The sequence below is a fragment of the Perca fluviatilis genome, chromosome 19, assembly GCF_010015445.1.
Source record: "Perca fluviatilis chromosome 19, GENO_Pfluv_1.0, whole genome shotgun sequence".
Taxonomy (NCBI): Eukaryota; Metazoa; Chordata; class Actinopteri; order Perciformes; family Percidae; genus Perca; species Perca fluviatilis.
In genome coordinates, this window is record NC_053130.1 from 27,330,556 (window position 1) to 27,348,656 (window position 18,101).

General features: G+C 39.8%; 1 protein-coding gene across 3 annotated transcripts in view; it reads right to left on the reverse strand.

The window, feature by feature from the left end:
* Window positions 1-237: 237 nt before the first annotated feature.
* LOC120548360 (cilia- and flagella-associated protein 46) overlaps window positions 238-18,101 on the reverse strand; it is a 70,810-nt gene continuing 52,946 nt past the window's right edge. For all 3 annotated transcript variants that reach the window (XM_039784593.1, XM_039784594.1, XM_039784591.1), the window contains exons 50-59: window positions 12,495-12,668; window positions 8,569-8,648; window positions 8,106-8,157; window positions 7,943-7,975; window positions 7,380-7,482; window positions 7,138-7,250; window positions 2,365-2,446; window positions 1,512-1,648; window positions 1,314-1,412; window positions 238-1,082 (exon numbers count right to left, since the gene is read on the reverse strand). In XM_039784593.1, coding sequence (XP_039640527.1) covers window positions 970-1,082; window positions 1,314-1,412; window positions 1,512-1,648; window positions 2,365-2,446; window positions 7,138-7,250; window positions 7,380-7,482; window positions 7,943-7,975; window positions 8,106-8,157; window positions 8,569-8,648; window positions 12,495-12,668 — 986 coding nt within the window. In that variant the 3' untranslated portion in view covers window positions 238-969. The remainder of the gene's footprint in view (window positions 1,083-1,313; window positions 1,413-1,511; window positions 1,649-2,364; window positions 2,447-7,137; window positions 7,251-7,379; window positions 7,483-7,942; window positions 7,976-8,105; window positions 8,158-8,568; window positions 8,649-12,494; window positions 12,669-18,101) is intronic.

Genomic DNA, 18,101 nt, shown 5'->3' on the forward strand with positions numbered 1-18,101 from the left:
AGTACTAAATTAACATTTAGTTAAATACAACAAATATAAGGATTAAGCACTGCAATTTCTGATAGAGGCATTCTCTAAATTAAAATGAGCAAACACATTTACATTTAATTTGACCCTCATTTCCATGAAAGGATGCATCAAGCTTCTCTCAAATGAAGTCAACTAAAGCGAGTTCTAGTGATCTTGACGCAGTGCGACACAGCATGTTCAAAAATGAGTGCACTCTCTTTTGTGAGTTCAATGTTGTTGTTTAATTAAAAGATAATTTCATGTCATGAGTCAAGACAACAGAACTGTAATAAATACTTTCAACAAGAGACTAAATCAGCACTGTTTGTAATGACAGCTACAATTAACAAGGTTTGAGTAAATAGATATTACAAGCAATAACCAAACTTCAGTTACAGCTGCAAGATGAAGCTGCATCCCTACACGCAAAGCATACCTTACTACGAGCCTTTGTTCTGTAGCTCAGTCTTCTTATTGCAGTATTTTCTGTTCTGTTACAGCAGGGCTGCTGGTCCTGTCTGAGTGTTTACTGGGCCTGAGCTCATTTCTCACGTTTACACTATACACTAACACTATACTGAGAGTGATCTGCAACGCAGAGATCCCAAAGGTACAACTTGTCTGGACAATGTAAACAGTAACATTGGCATTTTAATAATACAAGACATGTACTGTATAGGGTGAATCTTTGTAAGCTACCCTCTCCCAGAGCACTGAGAGCTCCAGCCTTTTTTCATGGAGTTACGTCTAATGTAAAAACAGTAAAAACACCAAGTATGAAATCTGTATTGTTATAAAATGACAGTGGAAAACGTAGAAGCGAGGATGACTTTTGATGAAAATCTAACTCACTCATTCTACAGTAGCTTTAGTTTTTTGCACACAGTAAAATCTTCAAAGTCGACATGTATGCCTGTAATCATCTTGAACTGTGAAATATAAGTGAGGATATACAGCATATTACATGACAGTTAGGTTAGGGAGTCCATAAAGAATGCAGTTGAAGGCTGATGGGGTGAGAGTCGTTTTGTGGTGAACATCCTCTTCCTTTGAGTCAGTAAGGAGCACTTGATCTGCAGAGGAAAGCCACAGAAAGCAATAACTATATCTGAGGGTTGAACTAAAATCCAGATTAGTTGGATTCATAATTTGAACTGTTTTGAATGGCGTTCATTATTTCTCTTTGCAAAGAAACCCATACCTCACATACAGAGAAAGAGAGATGTATGGGTGTCTTTGATGCTATTAAAAAAGGGAGGGTTACACGGTTAATTAATAAGGGAGGTGAATAGGATATACAGTACCATATGATCCTGTAACCATGTGATGTGATTTCTCTGAACTGTCCCCTCTCCTCAGGGCATGGATGGTCTGGCCAGAGGTCTGTCTGACCCTCAGTAGATCTGCAACACATGGCAACACACACAGATGTATAACTGTAACTCCTAATGATTCCCAACAGGCTAAAAAAGTTAATATTTAAAGAGGTTAGGATAACGTACTGTCTAGGACACTGGCCAAAATGTGTGTGTTCTGTTGAAGGCTGCTGTGCCACTGGTTGAGTGCAATACAGCCAACACCACCCATACTGAACAGCAGAGCAGTCTCCAGGGGCTTCTCCAGGTCAAACTGTCCTGCTCTGGAGAGGAGAGAAATACTGACATTATCAAAGACAGAGAGCAGGGAAGTCCTATTTCTAGATACTATAACCACCCAAAATGATAAAATACTTTCAAAGGGCAAAAAGACAACATCAATAGTTACTATTTTAGTTAAAGGTCCCATGACATGGTGCTCTTTGGATGCTTTTATATAGACCTTAGTGGTCCCCTAATACTGTATCTGAAGTCTCTTTCCCAAAATTCAGCCTTGGTGCATAATTACAGCCACTAGAGCCAGTCCCACAATGAGCTTTTCATAGTATGTGCTCATGTCTGTAGCTATTGAAGAGGAGAGAGGGGGGCTCATTATGACCTCATAAGGGGGAGATTCCAGATCGGCCCATCTGAGCTTTCATTTTCTTAAAGGCGTAATTTCTGCTAATTTTACTCAAAAATTAGGCATCATTTCATGTAAATGAGGTGCAGTGACCATACATTCCAAACAGAAGTGTAAAACGAGTAATGGTAATAAATTGGAATCAAGTTGGCTAAGAAGACGTAAGACAGAAATGGGAGATCATTTACAGGCTACTTTATGCTTTATAAACAGGCAAACCAAACCAGGTCAATTTTGGTCAATGGGAAGACAATACAAGGGTTATATCCAGTAAAACACATCAGGTAGGTTAAAAAGGGACGACAGAAAGCTAAGTGCAAATTAATCTGACAAACCAAGTTAGAGCTATTGTGTTACCTCTTGTGCATGTCAAGGTTTGATTGGCGGAGAACACTGGCACTGTTCTGAACCAGGTCAAAGAGCAGAGCCATGTGACACTCTGAGGAGAGTAAACATCATTATCATTACCTGGAAACAGAATAAATCGATGCTCTCTAGAAAAACAGAACTCCTTACAAGCAAAATACACAAAAAACACTGACTGAGGCGCCTTAATGGCCCCTCAGTCTGGCTGGCTCTCTCTTTCTTGCTGCAGAAATGCACACTGCTTGCACAGTTTTTCTTTCCTTCATTTCCAAATTAAGCATAAACCCCAGCTTTTATGATGCTCATCATGTTCTTCCTTAAACAACAAGAGGGGTTAAGGCCAGTGTCTGTACAGGCAGAAAGAAGCATAGTAAAGTATGTTGTTAAGTATGTTATTGAAAATGTCTGATAAAAACAAAATTAAAGGTGCTTTGAATAACCATAGTTCTATTTTTGCATTTGCAACAGTATAAAACAGCTAAAGTCCAGCATTACTTCCAGGCTAACTTTTGAGACACTCTACATTGTATTTTTGTTGTATTCTTTGATTTGTTACCTTAGTTTGTTAAAATGACAAGCTATATATAGTGATAAGCTATATATAGCTATATACAAGATATGAGGAGGAAATTGAATTTAAGTTGAGTTTGCCAATTTCACTGATTGTGCTATTATTTATTGCAGTCTACACAGTGTTGCGTAAAATGTCAATCAAAGGCACATATATAAACTTAATTATATATATATAAAATCATTTGTGATGATGAATTTCATCATTATGTTTATTTACATTTGAGCATTATATCCATGCTATTGATCATTTGATTTGATCCTGAATTGTAAAGCACATTTTAAAGTCAGCTTCAACATGAGCACTATGAATGAATTGTATTATAACTGTATATTGATCATCCTTCTGACATTTTTAATACTGATGATTTAGATTTTACCCTGATAATCGTTTGCAGAAATGTGATGAAATAGTGGTACGAATGCTACAAATAGCCACAGCCGTGCTTAATGACAGCTGCTCTAGCACCATTGGAAAACCTCGCCGATGCCACGCAGTCGGTGAAATTGCACCAGGTTGGCCATATTTCTCTGGTCTATTGAATGTTGGTGCGGGAACACGTATCAATATGCAAACAGATGTTTAGATGTATGGCAAACTGTGGGAGTGGAACAAGGCTTGTGCATGTGTGCCCAGCTACAAATTTACGTATAGGTTTAGGTGCATATTTCTGTCTTTTTGCATACACACTGTTTTAGTTTAGTTTTCAATCTACACAGAGTTGTATGCATCTAGCCCCAGGTGTATGTCAGTCAATCTACACAGAGTTGTATGCATCTAGCCCCAGGTGTATGTCAGTCAATCTACACAGAGTTGTATGCATCTAGCCCCAGGTGTATGTCAGTGAGGCCATCTTACCCTCTTCTCTGTTGCAGCAAGGATAGGCAGTGCCTATATATATATATATGTGTCTGTAGCACCGCTGCCCCCCCGCCCTTTGCTATACAGCTGCCTGGGGCCAGAACAGCAGCCCACTCTGATGTGAGTCTCATCCAGTAATTGTCACAGCAGTGTTAAAGTCATGGAGCTTCGTCCCTCAAAGAGTCATGTTAATAAGTCATTTTATTACTTAAAGCTGGGGTAGGCAGTTTTTGTGGGGCATAGTTTGGCAAAAAAAAATAGACCTCTGCATCTCCTCCCTGGCTCTGTTTTCAGACTTTAGAGAATCTAGCCGTGACAGGAGAGTTAGGCCAATCACAGGTCATTTCAGAGAGAGAGAGAGAGAGAGAGAGAGAGAGAGAGAGAGGGAGAGAGGGAGAGAGAGAGCATTCCTTATAACTAGGGCTGCAACAACGAATCGTTAAAATCGATAAAATTTGATTATTAAAAAAGTTGGCAACGAATTTCATTATCGATTCGTTGTGTTGCGCAACTATTACGCCACTCAGTCGCGGAGATAAAAAAATAAATAAAATTGAGTTGAGGGCAGAGCGGAGAAGCAGCGCAGAGCGGGGGTAGGGGAAATACGGAGAGAGACCGGAGAGACCCGTAACGTTGTTCGGAAACACACGGCAGAGGCAGAGAAATCAGTACGACCTAAGTCATCCTAGGTGTGGGAGCATTTCACACTAAATAAATCGAAAACGTGTTAATTGCAAGATAAGCAAAAGCGACATGGCACGGGAGCACCACGATGATGATTCAGCACCTAAAACGTAAACATGTTGGAGTCCTTGATTAGGAGGAAGGGGGTTCAACAGCAAGGTAAAGTCACTACAGAATCCTCCTTTTGTTCCGTTTTGAAGTGAGAAACGTACCATCCCTCTGGTGCTGGTGTTTACTCGTTATCTAGCTTGACAAGCATGACAAGCTAGCGTTAGCTCGTTAATAACAGTAGCAAAGCAGGGGTGGTATAGTTTGCAAGACTAAAGACACGTTTTTATTCACTTGCCTTTTTTGGCCCATTCATTTTTCAATCTGTTGTCATGTATATATTCTGTGCTTTGTCCCATATTAGTTATTGTTGACAAATATATTTGTGTGTGTTGTACTTTTTAATTTCATTTTAAAATTCTTTTATAGCACTTGGTCATCTTAAGCTCTGTTTAAATGTGGTGTATAAATGAACTTAACTTGCACTTACAACAATGATGGTAATAATTTAATGAATAAGCTTGAAGTGTGTGTGTGTGTGTGTGTGTGTGTGTGTGTGTGTGTGTGTGTGTGTGTGTGCTCCTTGGGTTACTTACCTTTACACAACTATAAACTAAAACAACAAGTATGTATGTGTGTATATATTGGGTTCATGTAAATTAATGCTTTTTTGGTTTTTAGTTTTTTATCCGATTCATTGATTAATCGAAAAAATAATCGACAGATTAATCAATTATTAAAATAATCGTTAGTTGCAGCCCTACTTATAACTATTCTACAAATAAAGATGCACGCGCACATCCCTTCAATGAAAGTTCTGCTAACTGGCAGGAGTATGACAAGACAGTAATTCTCATTGAATTGCTGCTATGGCATTGGGATGAAATTAATGACTAGTACACAGGTTACAGGTTAGTGTACGAAGCCTGTGCTTGTCTGATGGGAGTTGCTGGATAGAGATGGGAGAGGGAGAGTTGCAGGAAGAGGTCTCCCTCTACTTCAAATTCTGCCGTTTCTTTGCTTTCTGCCTTGTGAAGCTTTTAACACGATAAAGATGCAGTGATCAAGTAACAATTCCAAGATAAGATATGAGTGCAGCTGGTGCCGCATGCACTGCATGACACCTTTTTTTCTGAGAAATACAAATCTGCCCTCGCCTAATCATATCCTGGCCAATTAAGTAGGAGCGGTTCGTTTTGTTGTTGTTAACAGCTGGAATTCAGACCATGGTGTCACTATAGTTAGCAGCAGGCCAGGCTATTACATGTCTGGCCTGGGGCGATGTGGAAGGACAACCTGACTCTGTCAATCACACTAAGTCCACCCATTCTCCTGCTGGTGAAAGAGAGAAAAGGAGCCATGAAGATGAAGCCATATTGGTTTTGTGAAAATATATTTAAAGGTGTGAGGAACTGAAAGGTCATTTGGGCAGGTTATTTATTTAAAAAGTATTAAGGCGTCATATAATAATTAAGAAGAGGGAGACTGGTTTGGAGACTTCTTGTCCCCTGACTGTAAATAAATTATGACCAGGGGTTCTTTAAAGACTACTCCAAGAAAAAAAAAAGGGCTGATTTGAGTGACTTTAGGTCGAAATGATTCAGCAAATATCTTAAAATACTCCATACAGATTTGTTATCTTGGATGACTTCATGCCATTATCACATTTTCCAAATAAAAAATATATCTAAAGATTTTCAGAAGGCTGCTCTTTACATCTGGAATAAATAAGAATCCTTGGTAAGATTGAATGACTGAAATAATTATAGTTTTCTTAAGCAATCCTGATTAGATTATCTCAGTTAAATATTTTTTTACAGGCACTTAGTTAAATTGTAATTATGTTATAGCAGGCATCTGATCGTAAAACCTCATTGATTTCTCACAGAACAGGGTTATTTCTATATATATATACCCACATGGAATGAAAGATTGATGGGTTTGAAGAGATTAAGCCTACTGCTCCATTTACTGCTTACATAATCCGCAAACAGCTCTGCTCCAAATGTCATGCAGTCATTGACGCCTATTTTTCTTCGGCTGTGTGATTTCATGAAAGCTGGTACATTACGAGGACTCAAGACATTTGATGACATAGACTGGTTCTCTATCATTCTCATCATTTTGTGTTTAACATGATGTCGTAATGTTTATATTACATTTTTATTTGTTTTAAAGGGCCTGAATGCAGTAAATTAAGTCAATCTGAGCAAAACCAAGTGAAATTTAAGCTTTCTTCCAAATGTTGTTATTTATTTTACTGACCACCCAATAAGTACTTGTCGTCAGCCGAAAACAGACAGCAGACTGGTGTCATTAACGTTAAATGCAAGTTAGTGATGGACACATTATAAGTTTGTTAGGGGATTTTTCTATGGGTTTCTGACATTAAGTATGGATGTCTTTGATGCTGGTGTCTGGACAGATCGTAACAGACCATAGCATGCAACAGACCTGTACATCAAGTTTCTGTGCCGTCATATACAGTGGTATTTATATGGATATGTTCAGCATACTGCTAACTTTAATGCTGACATCTAACATTTTAAAAATATCATACGTTAATTCAAATATAAATGCTGTATATGGGTGTAAAGTACCAGACAGATTGAGGGCTGCCAGTTTGGCAGGTGGAATGTTTGCCATGAAGCGCTCCATCCCCAGGTAAATGAAGGCACTGCATCTGCACAGCAGCTGCTCCACCTCCGACAGACTGGATACATATTGGAGAAGGGTTAGTGGTGTAGAAATAAGCAGGTGTGTTGCAATGTAACAAATACAGTAGGATTTCAGTATGCTCAGTGCAAAGACCAAACAAAGACATGCTGCACTGCATTCTAACCTGGGCGTTTGTTTGCTGCCCATGAAGCCCTCCCACAGATGGGTAAAATGCTGGCTGTGGGTTTCCAAAATCTCCTCCATCCTCGTGCACAGGCTGGTCCCTTCTGTGCCAGATAGACATCAACACATAATTATTATGAAACAGTCCACTTGCTAAAGGGGTGACACTAACTGCGAGCTGAAATGTGACTCATACAGGCCACAAAGGTTGAAATTGTGTTACATATTATATAAAAGACAAAGACAAAAAACATTTTAGTGACTAATGGGGACAACAATTGTTGAAATTGGTCCAATATTGAGCCAGAGTGCTGCAGCCAGCAGCTGCGAAACGGACTGCAATGTAATCCTATGGGGCAATTACGAACGTCCACTAAAAGAGCTTGTTTTTGTCACTGACAGGCTCAGATTCTTATTATAAATTTTGACGGTGTGTAATTGCCCCATAGGATTACATTGCAGTTCACCGAAGTTCCCATTTATTTCTGTAAATATGTAATGTAAAGTATGCACTGTAATCTAATCTCTCCAAAAAAAATTATTGAATCCTCTACATTTACTTACCAAAGTTGCCTTCATTGTGAGGGTCAACAACATCTGTTGGGGTTTTTAAAAAAAAAAAAAAAAAAAAAAAAAAAATTATGTTAAACTATATGTCAAGAACACATATAAACAGCTATTTTAGACACAACAGAAATGGGTATAATATTTAACAAAAAAAGGATACATTTAAGTTTACGTATGTCCACTGGGAAGGTGTTAGAAGGCAACACATGATTCTGAATGAATAAATAAATTAAAGTCATTACAGCTCAAAGCAAGAATAGTTACAAACATAAAGTGTGTATGCAGTATATACTGTACATGCACATGCAAATATTGTCTCTTGCACATATACATCTGCAAAAAACAGTTACAAGAAAGACTATGATAGTAGATTTTTTTTTAAATGAGACAAAGCAAAAGAAATTGAAGTAAAAAGGAAGGGGTTGGTGGAAAAAAAATAGATAAAGGATAAATGCACAGAAGCTAGACATAGCACCTCTATGAAAACAAATTATGTAATTGATTGAAAACCCACACTTAAAAGAGAGGCGAGAGGAACTTAAATAATTGCCATTGCTGACAGCAGGTAAAAAGTAATATTGCTGTCTCTATCTGGCAGGCCCAGATTAATTTACCGAACTCACCACTTTGATGGCTTGGCTTTGATCTCCCTTCCCCTTAGTTCCCTTGCCACCTTTGGTCTCCTTTTTGTTGTCACTTTCAACTGCCACAGACAGGAGGCAGAATTAATACATACACTTGTCTGCAGGATAGATTACACAGTTTTTGGACTGGGAGAAAAAAAAAACTCTCATTATCTGCAAAGTCAATGACATTTATTAGTGACTGAAGACCAGTTCTAAAAGTTTCCTCATGGCTGCAACACATATCACCCTCTGCACATAAAACACTACCTATTGATTGAGCATGGCTTTATCAATTGAATTACCTGATTCATTTGTTTAAAACCCTCATTTCTTATTAAATGAAGAAAAGTCATTTTTAAGTTCATTATTATTATTTATCTAAATAAATCTCAATAGTCAATGTGCAGGATAGAAACTCACTACATCCCCACACCCCATGACAGCATGTACTTGTGTGTAATAAAAAACAACAATCAAAAAAACAAAGCACTTGTACTGTACCACTCCAACATGTTTTCAGGTGTTCATTTGAGATTAACTCAAACTATTGAGTCTGAATGTGCTCACATGGAAAAAGGTGTCTGCCAAAGGAAATGCAATGCAATATTTACTGTATATATAACTATAGTTTGTACTGATCACCAGCAGGAAATCCAAATTTCCACTTACTACTCCTTATTTCATAAAAAGTTGCTTTAAAAACGAATTACTCAACTGCAAAAAAATATGCTGTTGAAATTCCATGCACACAAAGAAGGAATCAATGATTTTCCTCACTCTGATCTCAAACCGCCTGGAGCACTCACCTTAGGTTTCCAACTGTATAGTAACATCATTCAAAATCAGAAAAAGCAAAAACACCATTGTAGAGTGTTTGATCTGTTGAAATGACCCAGCCAATTTGCCACTACTGTCAACATTAAATGCCAAGCTCAGGGCAATATTTTCAGACCGTTCAGTCGGTTTTGTGTCTGAACCTTTTGCCGGTTTATAGTAGTTTTATTGCCTGTGAAACCCTAAGTCTGCCACAAAACACTATGCTGCAGTATGCTTAAAATAAGCCTACATTTTTCAAAGCCCAATGTGTACTTAGTGTGTCATCGAGACTGGGAATTCTAAAATCCTAATAAAGTAGATGACTAGGTTAATGTCCACAAGAGGCAAAGTGTTTCATCCAGCCATCAGCCTAATATTTTCGTGCACATTTATGACTGAACGCTCAAGGACCCCTCGTGGTTACGATAATTACATTTTTTTATACCATCATAGAGCTCAACAGCTCAACAGTGACCACCCACTTTTTGAAACGGCTCTGGTTCCGGAAGTGATTTTCCCCATTTAATGGCTCCATTGGCTTTTCAGAAAATGCTTACATAAGAGTTTGAAGCCTGAAACCAAGCTAAACAGCTACGAGATGAATTGTGACCATAAAACATTTGGGGCCCTATTTTAACGATCTGAAATGCAAGTATCAAACGGCAAATGCAAGTAGCTTTGTGGGCAGATCTCGGGCACTGTTGCTATTATACCGGCGGGATAAATGACTCTTGCGCCCAACGCAAATCTAAAATGGGTTGGTCTGAAGTAGCTACATTACTCATAGGTGTGGTTTGGGCGTACAATAAACCAATCAGAGCGTAATCTTACATTCCCTTTAAAAGCAGGTGCGCTTGTTCCATGGCGGATTGCTATTATAATGGAGGATTTACTAGGTGCACGCTCTTAATACATCCATGGGCGCACGCCAGGAGCGGTTCACAGCCGAGGAGACCGACGTTTGCTATTGATTTTTCTATTTGACAAAATGTAAATAAAGAAATGTCACAAAAACATACTTTCCGATGTTTTGAGTTCACTCTCACTGAATCACAAAATATCACCATGCATTCATAACCTTGTGATTCACGAGGTTATGAAGTTCATATAAAGGCAAACATTTCCCACCTGAAGGCAGTGCTTTTTTTGTTTGTGCTAATTTGTCCTGTGTATACTTCATGCAGGGCTCTGCACAGAATAACAAATAGCCCTTTCAAAAGTGGTTTCAGGCACTATATCTTCTTGACAAAATGGTAAACTGTAGATGTCAAAATTATGGTAATGATCCAGAAAAAGATCATAATTTTTTTTTCTGGTCTCATCGTCACCCATGTATTTGATCCAGGCATTAAAAGATGTATTAGGAAATATGTTCTTTTTGTTTCCTGCCTGTGGCATATGTAATTGCCAAGTGACACACACACATTCACACTAGTAACAGTAACCTTTGAACATTCACTCAAGTTATGCAAATGATTCAACCTTTAAAAAGGTAAAGATGTCTGCAGCATCAGATTCAGTGCTTTCTACTCCCTTTACGTTTCTTTTCTAAATATAACTGTGCATAATTTTCCAGAGAACTAAAGCATCATTGCCAAAAAGCAACGGGATTTTACACTCATAGGAGACCTACAAAATAAAACCCTGAGAGACTGGAGAAGGACACAATGTGGTGGATAATATTAATTAAAATGATGAAGTGAATCCTTTTCAGTTTTTTAAGCAGACTTTTTAAATCAGATTCTGTCCTCACACATCCAAATGTTTTTTGTTGTTTGTTTCATGCTCCAAGAAAAAACTGTTCACCATAGTTCACAGTAATCAACTAGAGACTACCTTGTGAAGGGATCACACCAGCTGCAGCGCCAAATTGGGCCAGGAGTGTAAACTTGGCGTTGAAATTAATCATCGCGATGTGGACCTAGACGATTCTGCATTGATGCATTGACAGACCATCAATTATTGCCTACTGATGGTACTTGTTGATTTTCCTGTCGCTGCTTTATTTACTTTTTTCCTTTTGTTTAGACTTTGCTACATTCAGGAAGTGTCTTTTTAAGAGCAGATACAATAAAAAGGGGAGTTCATATATATCTGACTGCTTGAATTTGTCAATGGAAAACCAATATATAACATTTAGGAGGTGATGCATCGTGATACATCTCGATATTAAATCGATTTGAATTGTTGACAGGAAAATCGTAATCTAATTGAATCGTGAGACCACCCCTAATAGATAGATAGATAGATAGATAGATAGATAGTGATATCAGCAGTAACTTAGAGATCTTGTATTAATGTTCAATATTCTGTGTGATTTGGATGCTTGCATGGTTTAGCTTACTCTATACTAACCTGGGCAGGTGGTAGGTTCCAGCTAGGTGAGGCTGAGAAGGTCAAATGCCCATTGACTTGAGTAAGAGGGGAAAAGGAGTTGGCAGCTTGTTGTGAGGCAGCATTTTCATTCGTTTAGTGTTCTTTTGCTTATAGTTTAGTTTTATTGAATCTGACAGGTTTCATTTTTGCCCTTTGTTTCAGTAAACCTTTTATCAATAAATGCCAATGCTAAATGCCTCATCTTCCCTTTATATGGAGTGGCAGCACTACAAATATAAACAAAACAAAAATGAGCAAGTAAGTGATATATCTCTAACAAAGCATATGTCTTACATTATCTGTACTACTGTTGTCCAAAACAAATTGACATTAGGTATACAAGTTCCTTTCCCTGAATTTTGCAGAAGTATAATATTTAGTCTCCAACCAAAAAAAGGGGGTTTCTTAGAAATTAACAAAGGAAATTAGGGGAAATAAGTGATCAAAGGTTTGGATTAACCATTCCTTGGACAATTAGAAAATGTTTTACAAACAATTTAAACAGGGTGCTTGTTTAATTAGGGAAGTAATAACAGGCCGAATGAACGTTGAGCAGGAATTCTCCTAATGGTCTGAAATGACTTGGTTGCCATCCATTCAAAACTTAGAGCACTTATCTTAGAGCATTTATCTATGTTCCTAAAGTTGCATGTTCATGTGAATGGTTAGGAATCCATAGACAGTGCTTTCAAACATTTCTTAAAATGTGTGTGCATGCATGTCTCTGGTACCTTTGTCTTGTTCTTCTCTGTTCAGGCGACTGTGGAGAAGCTGGAGAGAAAAGTCTCGTGACACAGAACTCAGGCTTTCGTCCCGCAGGATGGACAAGGCTTCCAGCGGCAACTCCAGTAACTTCTTGTCTGCCAGCAATACCACATACTCCCCTGGTTCTGCTGGTAATTTACCTGTATACATACACACAAGTACATCCATTTTTGCACATATTGTATGCTCTCTGACAGTAGAACTGTTTAAGAAAATTAGATGTTTCTGTACAGCAATCTTTAAGGAACTATTGCTCCATTTCTGAAGTCCATCACTTCTAACTGGTAGTGGTTATTCCAACAATTTGGTCAGTAATTCTTATAAAACAGTTTAGTGGCAATACAATCCCCACAGTGCTTTGTAAAAGAACTCATCATTAGCAGTGAATCGGAGGAATAAAATGCAATGTTCTGATTGTTTCATGGCAGTTACGTTCTAAAGCACAAATAAACACACACACACCTCCACACAACCCTACGGGAAGGATTTTGTGTAAATGCAGCTTATCCTGTCCGCTGTGCCTCTCGACTCTGTGTATGGCTCACACCCGCCCTAGGCCAAACTGACACCAAAAACATTACACAGCAGAGCAGAGAGAGACGGCGAGCAGGGGAAACACTGAAGCACACAGCGATATAACAACCTAGTTTCATCCCAGGTCGTCAAATACAGCCGCTTTGTATCATGCAGATGCTAAAGGGTGCTTTGTGCCTCAGTATCAGTCGCTGAGGGGATTAAACGTACATTATGTAACTTTCTGCCGCTAGGGGTCTCTCAACCAAAACAATGGACGGTAAAACTGGACATTTGATGACGTTGGGAAGTTGCGTGGAATTATAGGAGTTTCTAGTGTTAAACACCTTCGCTGCCGATTAGAATGCATCAGTTCACGGACGAGTTTACCCATTCAAGTTTATTCACGTTACGTTTAGTAACGTTTATTCATGTTATTCTAATAAAATAGCTGCAGTTTCCCCAACATAATTACGTTTTTCTTGATTAGATTTTTATTTGTAGCTGACCAGTTAGCTAGTGAGCCAGCAAGCTAACAGTAGCCAGCAGCTAAAAACACAAAATATTTCACATATCAATGTCACCTTTTGGATGGTTTCAACACTGGGGCGGACGGGGTTTGTTGTAACGCTAGCTAGCTACTAAACGAGGCTGAGAGACAGGTGTGGGTGGGGATTGTCGGGGAAATCTCCATGACGGCGAGGACGTTCGATGCCTGTTGTGCAACAGCAGAACATCTCTCAGCTGCCCGGAATTATCTCCCCTTCACTTTTCAGTAATCTTAACTTTTCGTTTTGGTGCTTAACCCACCTTTTGTCGGGTTAATTTAGCTAACCGTAAAGACAGCTAAACGCAAAGGGGGGAGAAATTCGGCAGGGAGGAGATTTTTGGCACATACACCGGTAGCGCTACGGAGATGTCGCTAACACTATGGATGGCCGCTGTTGCAACTTGGTGCTGGGTCTGATATGGTCTGTTTCCCGACGTTTAATTAAACTGCCGTTAGCGTCGTAAGCACCAGGTACTGGAGATAAGTTCTGGCCAGGGGTTGCTGTAATGAAAGTACAGGGCTTCAGAGTGAGATTTTGGTGGCAGGGGTTTGGGTGGGGAGTCTGATCTGATAAATGACACAAATTCGTACAAATGGGGGCCGGGAGGTTGTGCAGTAAAAATAAAAGGAAAGAAAAAACTAATAATATTCCAAGTTATTATGGGTACTGTTATAAAAGTATTATGGGTAGGCCTATTATAAAATGGGTATCTTTATAAAAATATACACTCTAAAAACTCCTGGGTTATTTACCTTATTTCTTCAACCCAGTTTCTGGGTTATTTGTGTTGGGTTAAAATGATGGGTTATTTTTTCAGAGAGTAACCATTTTCTGGGTTATAGGGCTAATATTTTGACGCAATTCCTGGATTGTTTGGGTTGCTGGGTTATTTTTCAAAGAGTAACCCATGTTCTGGGTTATAGGGTTGTCTCTCTCTCTCTCTCTCTCTCTCTCTCTCTCTCTCTCTCTCTCTCTCTCTATAATGTATTTTTTGTTGGAGGGGTGTATTTTATGGAGTTATTATATTATCATGTCAACATAGTTTATAATATCAACAATCACACTTGTGTGTTGTGTACATTATGATAAAACAGTACCACCAGTATTTGTAGGAGAAATAAAGTGACACACCCTCTAAACATGGATATATTAACTAAGAAATAGAAGAAATAAGTTAATATATTAAAGCCTTGCCCCTATAACATACACATCAGTCTGCCAGAAATTCAGAAGAAGAGGAAGAAGAAACACCTCCTTCCCTCTCTACCCCCGTAGAAGAAGAACGCCCCATCTCTCAGAGGAGGGGCGGGACTGTTGATACAACGTATGTACATATCGTCATTTCAGAGCGAAGGAACTACTCATCTCATAAACCACCGCACACTAGATGAGTAACTTAATATGTGAAGTAATGCAAATTCCACAACAATGTTAGTGAGTAAATCTACTGAAATGGCCACCACACCATAACAGAGGAGTGTGATGAGTCAGATAAGGAAGCACAGTGTCCATCTGTATACTAGAGTCCGGATCGGGCCGAATTTTTCTGTCCGAGCCTGGCCCACGTCTGACAGAGCCGTGTCCGAACACGGCCCGAGCCCGACAGGCATTAAGAAATTTATGTCCGAGCCCGACCCGAGCCCGACACAGTTAAAATCTCATCTTTTTTCCTCTCATACTAATGACACATGTAGGTTACGTTTGTTTGTGTGGAAAGCTCTTTTTTATTAAGCAACTGTAGGAAGGCATTCGGAAATGTCAACAGATGAGCGCATCAGCGCATATGGGGCAACAAGCGCACGTAATAAGCTGTTAAAATGTTCAATGGGTTAACCTTTCCTGATCGCTTCGTTTCCGACCGTGATCAGAAAACCAGGGGAGACTCGTTACATCCAGGGCCGACGTTATAACATGAATAACCACTAACTCTGCTCCGGTTGCATCTAGCCTACAACAAGTTTGCTTCCTCTTTTTTATCTCTCTTCTGCCCACTTACCACACACACTCTCACACACACACACACACACACACAAACCCACACGCACTGAGCTCTCTTAAAAGGAGCCGCAGCACCATTTTACAACAAATTCCTTATCGCGCTGATGTGACCCAGCCCGACCCGACCCAGACCATAATTTCTAAATATCTGTCCAAACCCGGCCCGGCCCGTTGGGTACCGTCGGCCTCGGGTCGGGTATCCATGCCTTACTGTATACCTTTGCCAAATGCAAACCAGTACAATAAATTGTTGGGCAGGGTCATCCCTTTTTTCCCATATCATTTTGGAGGAGTTAGGTTATTTGTGACCCAACTCCTGTGTTAAAAAGGGCCCAGGACCAACTAATTTCTGGGGTTGTTCTTTTGACCCAGAAGTTGGGTTATTTTAACTACAATGTTGGGTTATTTTAACAAAAAATTTGGTCAGGTATTTAACCCAGAAGTTGGGTTATATTAACTACACTGTTGGGTTATTTTAACCCAACATTTGGGTCAAGTATTTAACCCAGAAGTTGGGTCAAAAAGAGTAACCCAATTTTCTGGGTTGAAATAACACAGAAATTAGTTGGTCCCTTTTTCACCCAGGAGTTTTTAGAGTGTAAAACTGTCAGAGTATGCCTGCAGCCGATTCAACGTGTAGCTATAATAATAATAATAATAATAATAATAATAATAATAGGCGCAAAAGCTCCCCTGTGTTTCCTCTATGTTGATTTCTGCCGCCACAGTTTCAGAAATAAGGCAGACGCACAACAGGGTTTCCGCTTTGTAGCTACATGTATATAAAGTCATAATTCCAAGACTCTACAGAGTTCAGTAGAGCCGTGTGCTCTACTTGTCACTCAGTCTCAGGCAAAGTCACAAACAGCGACGAAAGCCGCAACTTGAAATCCGCAACTTGAAATCCGCAACTTGAAATCCACAACTTGAAATCCGCAGTCACTCAGCTGGTGCGTGGCAGGCACTAGCGGTGCCAGGATTTTGATTGTAGGTGGGCCTCCAGAAAACTGGATGGGCCAATTAAAATAAGCCAAATGTATTCAGGTTCCCCCTGCATTCAGACAGCCAGACACTAATAACGTTAAGATACTACTTGTCTTGCTGGTGTGAGGGGGTGGCTACGGGAGGACTTGATGGGGAGAGGGCGGCCGAGCAGGATGGTAACTCGTCACTTGTAACAGCGTTACTTAAAATTTCCCCCTCCTGCTCATCGGAGCGTTTATTGCTTAATTTAAATGAAAACAAGCTGCTTCGCTTTGTGTTTCATATTAGCTAATAGCTACAGTCTGTGTCTGTCTCATTGAGCTTGCTTGAAAAGCTTGCGCGCAAACGTCATTAATTTCATTGGATCACTTGCTGGTGACGATGCAGCCTGTGGGCGGGCTTAAGAGTCCACACGTGGGGTAGAAGCCGCTGATTGGCTTTCATCGGGCTGCTTATTGGATGAACTGCTAGAATAAAAATCACTCACTACTAACTATATGCCTGGGTCAAAATGGGCGGGCCCGGTCCGTTCTGAACTCACTTGATTCCTCTCTACCTGTTCCACTGTTTAAAAAATAGCGGCACAACTTGGTGGGTGTTATCCTGGTAATTTCTCTGCACGAGAAATACAAGGTGTGGTGTGTGAGCGTGTGAACGGGTTGAAATGCGTGTGTCTCACGCCCAATGCGTGAGACTTGAGAGCCCTGAAAGTAGCTGGCTGATAGCCAGGGGGTAAGCGAGCGTCTGGAATGCGTAGCTCCCATGGCGCCATTTTGATGCTAACAAGTGATCACCCGCCGTTAGCATTCCATTGAATGCCATTCATTTTGACGTCACTTTGACAGTGAATAACTTTACATCTGAAGTGTTTAAAGACTCTATTTGTCCATTGTTCATTTCTAAAGAAACACGACAATGTATAAAAGGCTCCATTACCTTGTACCTCACGTTATGGCTCCGTAGCAGACGTTTTTGTAAAAATAGGCTAACGATTGTGTCATAACCAAGCGACTTACTGTCGCAGAGTAGAGGAATTACCGTATAGTACAGGAGAAGCTTGCAGGCAGTTTGGACTTACATGAGCTGTTTAGGTTTAATTACTGATGTTAACTAGCATTTTAGTTAGCAATAATTAGCCTGTGCCCATGTTATCTCCTTACATATTCCTACGCTCTCTGTCTCTGTAAGATTGGGAATGATTGAGATTTCTCTTGGCACAGCTACCAGAAGACTTACAACTTTCAGACACGTTGCTCACGTCACATTTACGTTGTATCTCTCAGTTGGAGGCTGCGCAGTAAAGCAAGTGATCACCGGAAAAGTGCTTCTAATAGCCTTGACTGGTCTCCGTCCACAGCAACGGGATCTGTTGGTCCATTATATATATGTCAATGCTGATAGCTGACTGGGGGCTAACGGTAACTAGCTAGCTAGCTATATGTCCCGGGGCTGATGTCAGCTGTCATCCCGACTGAGTCTCTCTGCGCCAGGGGAGTGAGGAAGACAGACCGGGGTGTGCTAGCTGGC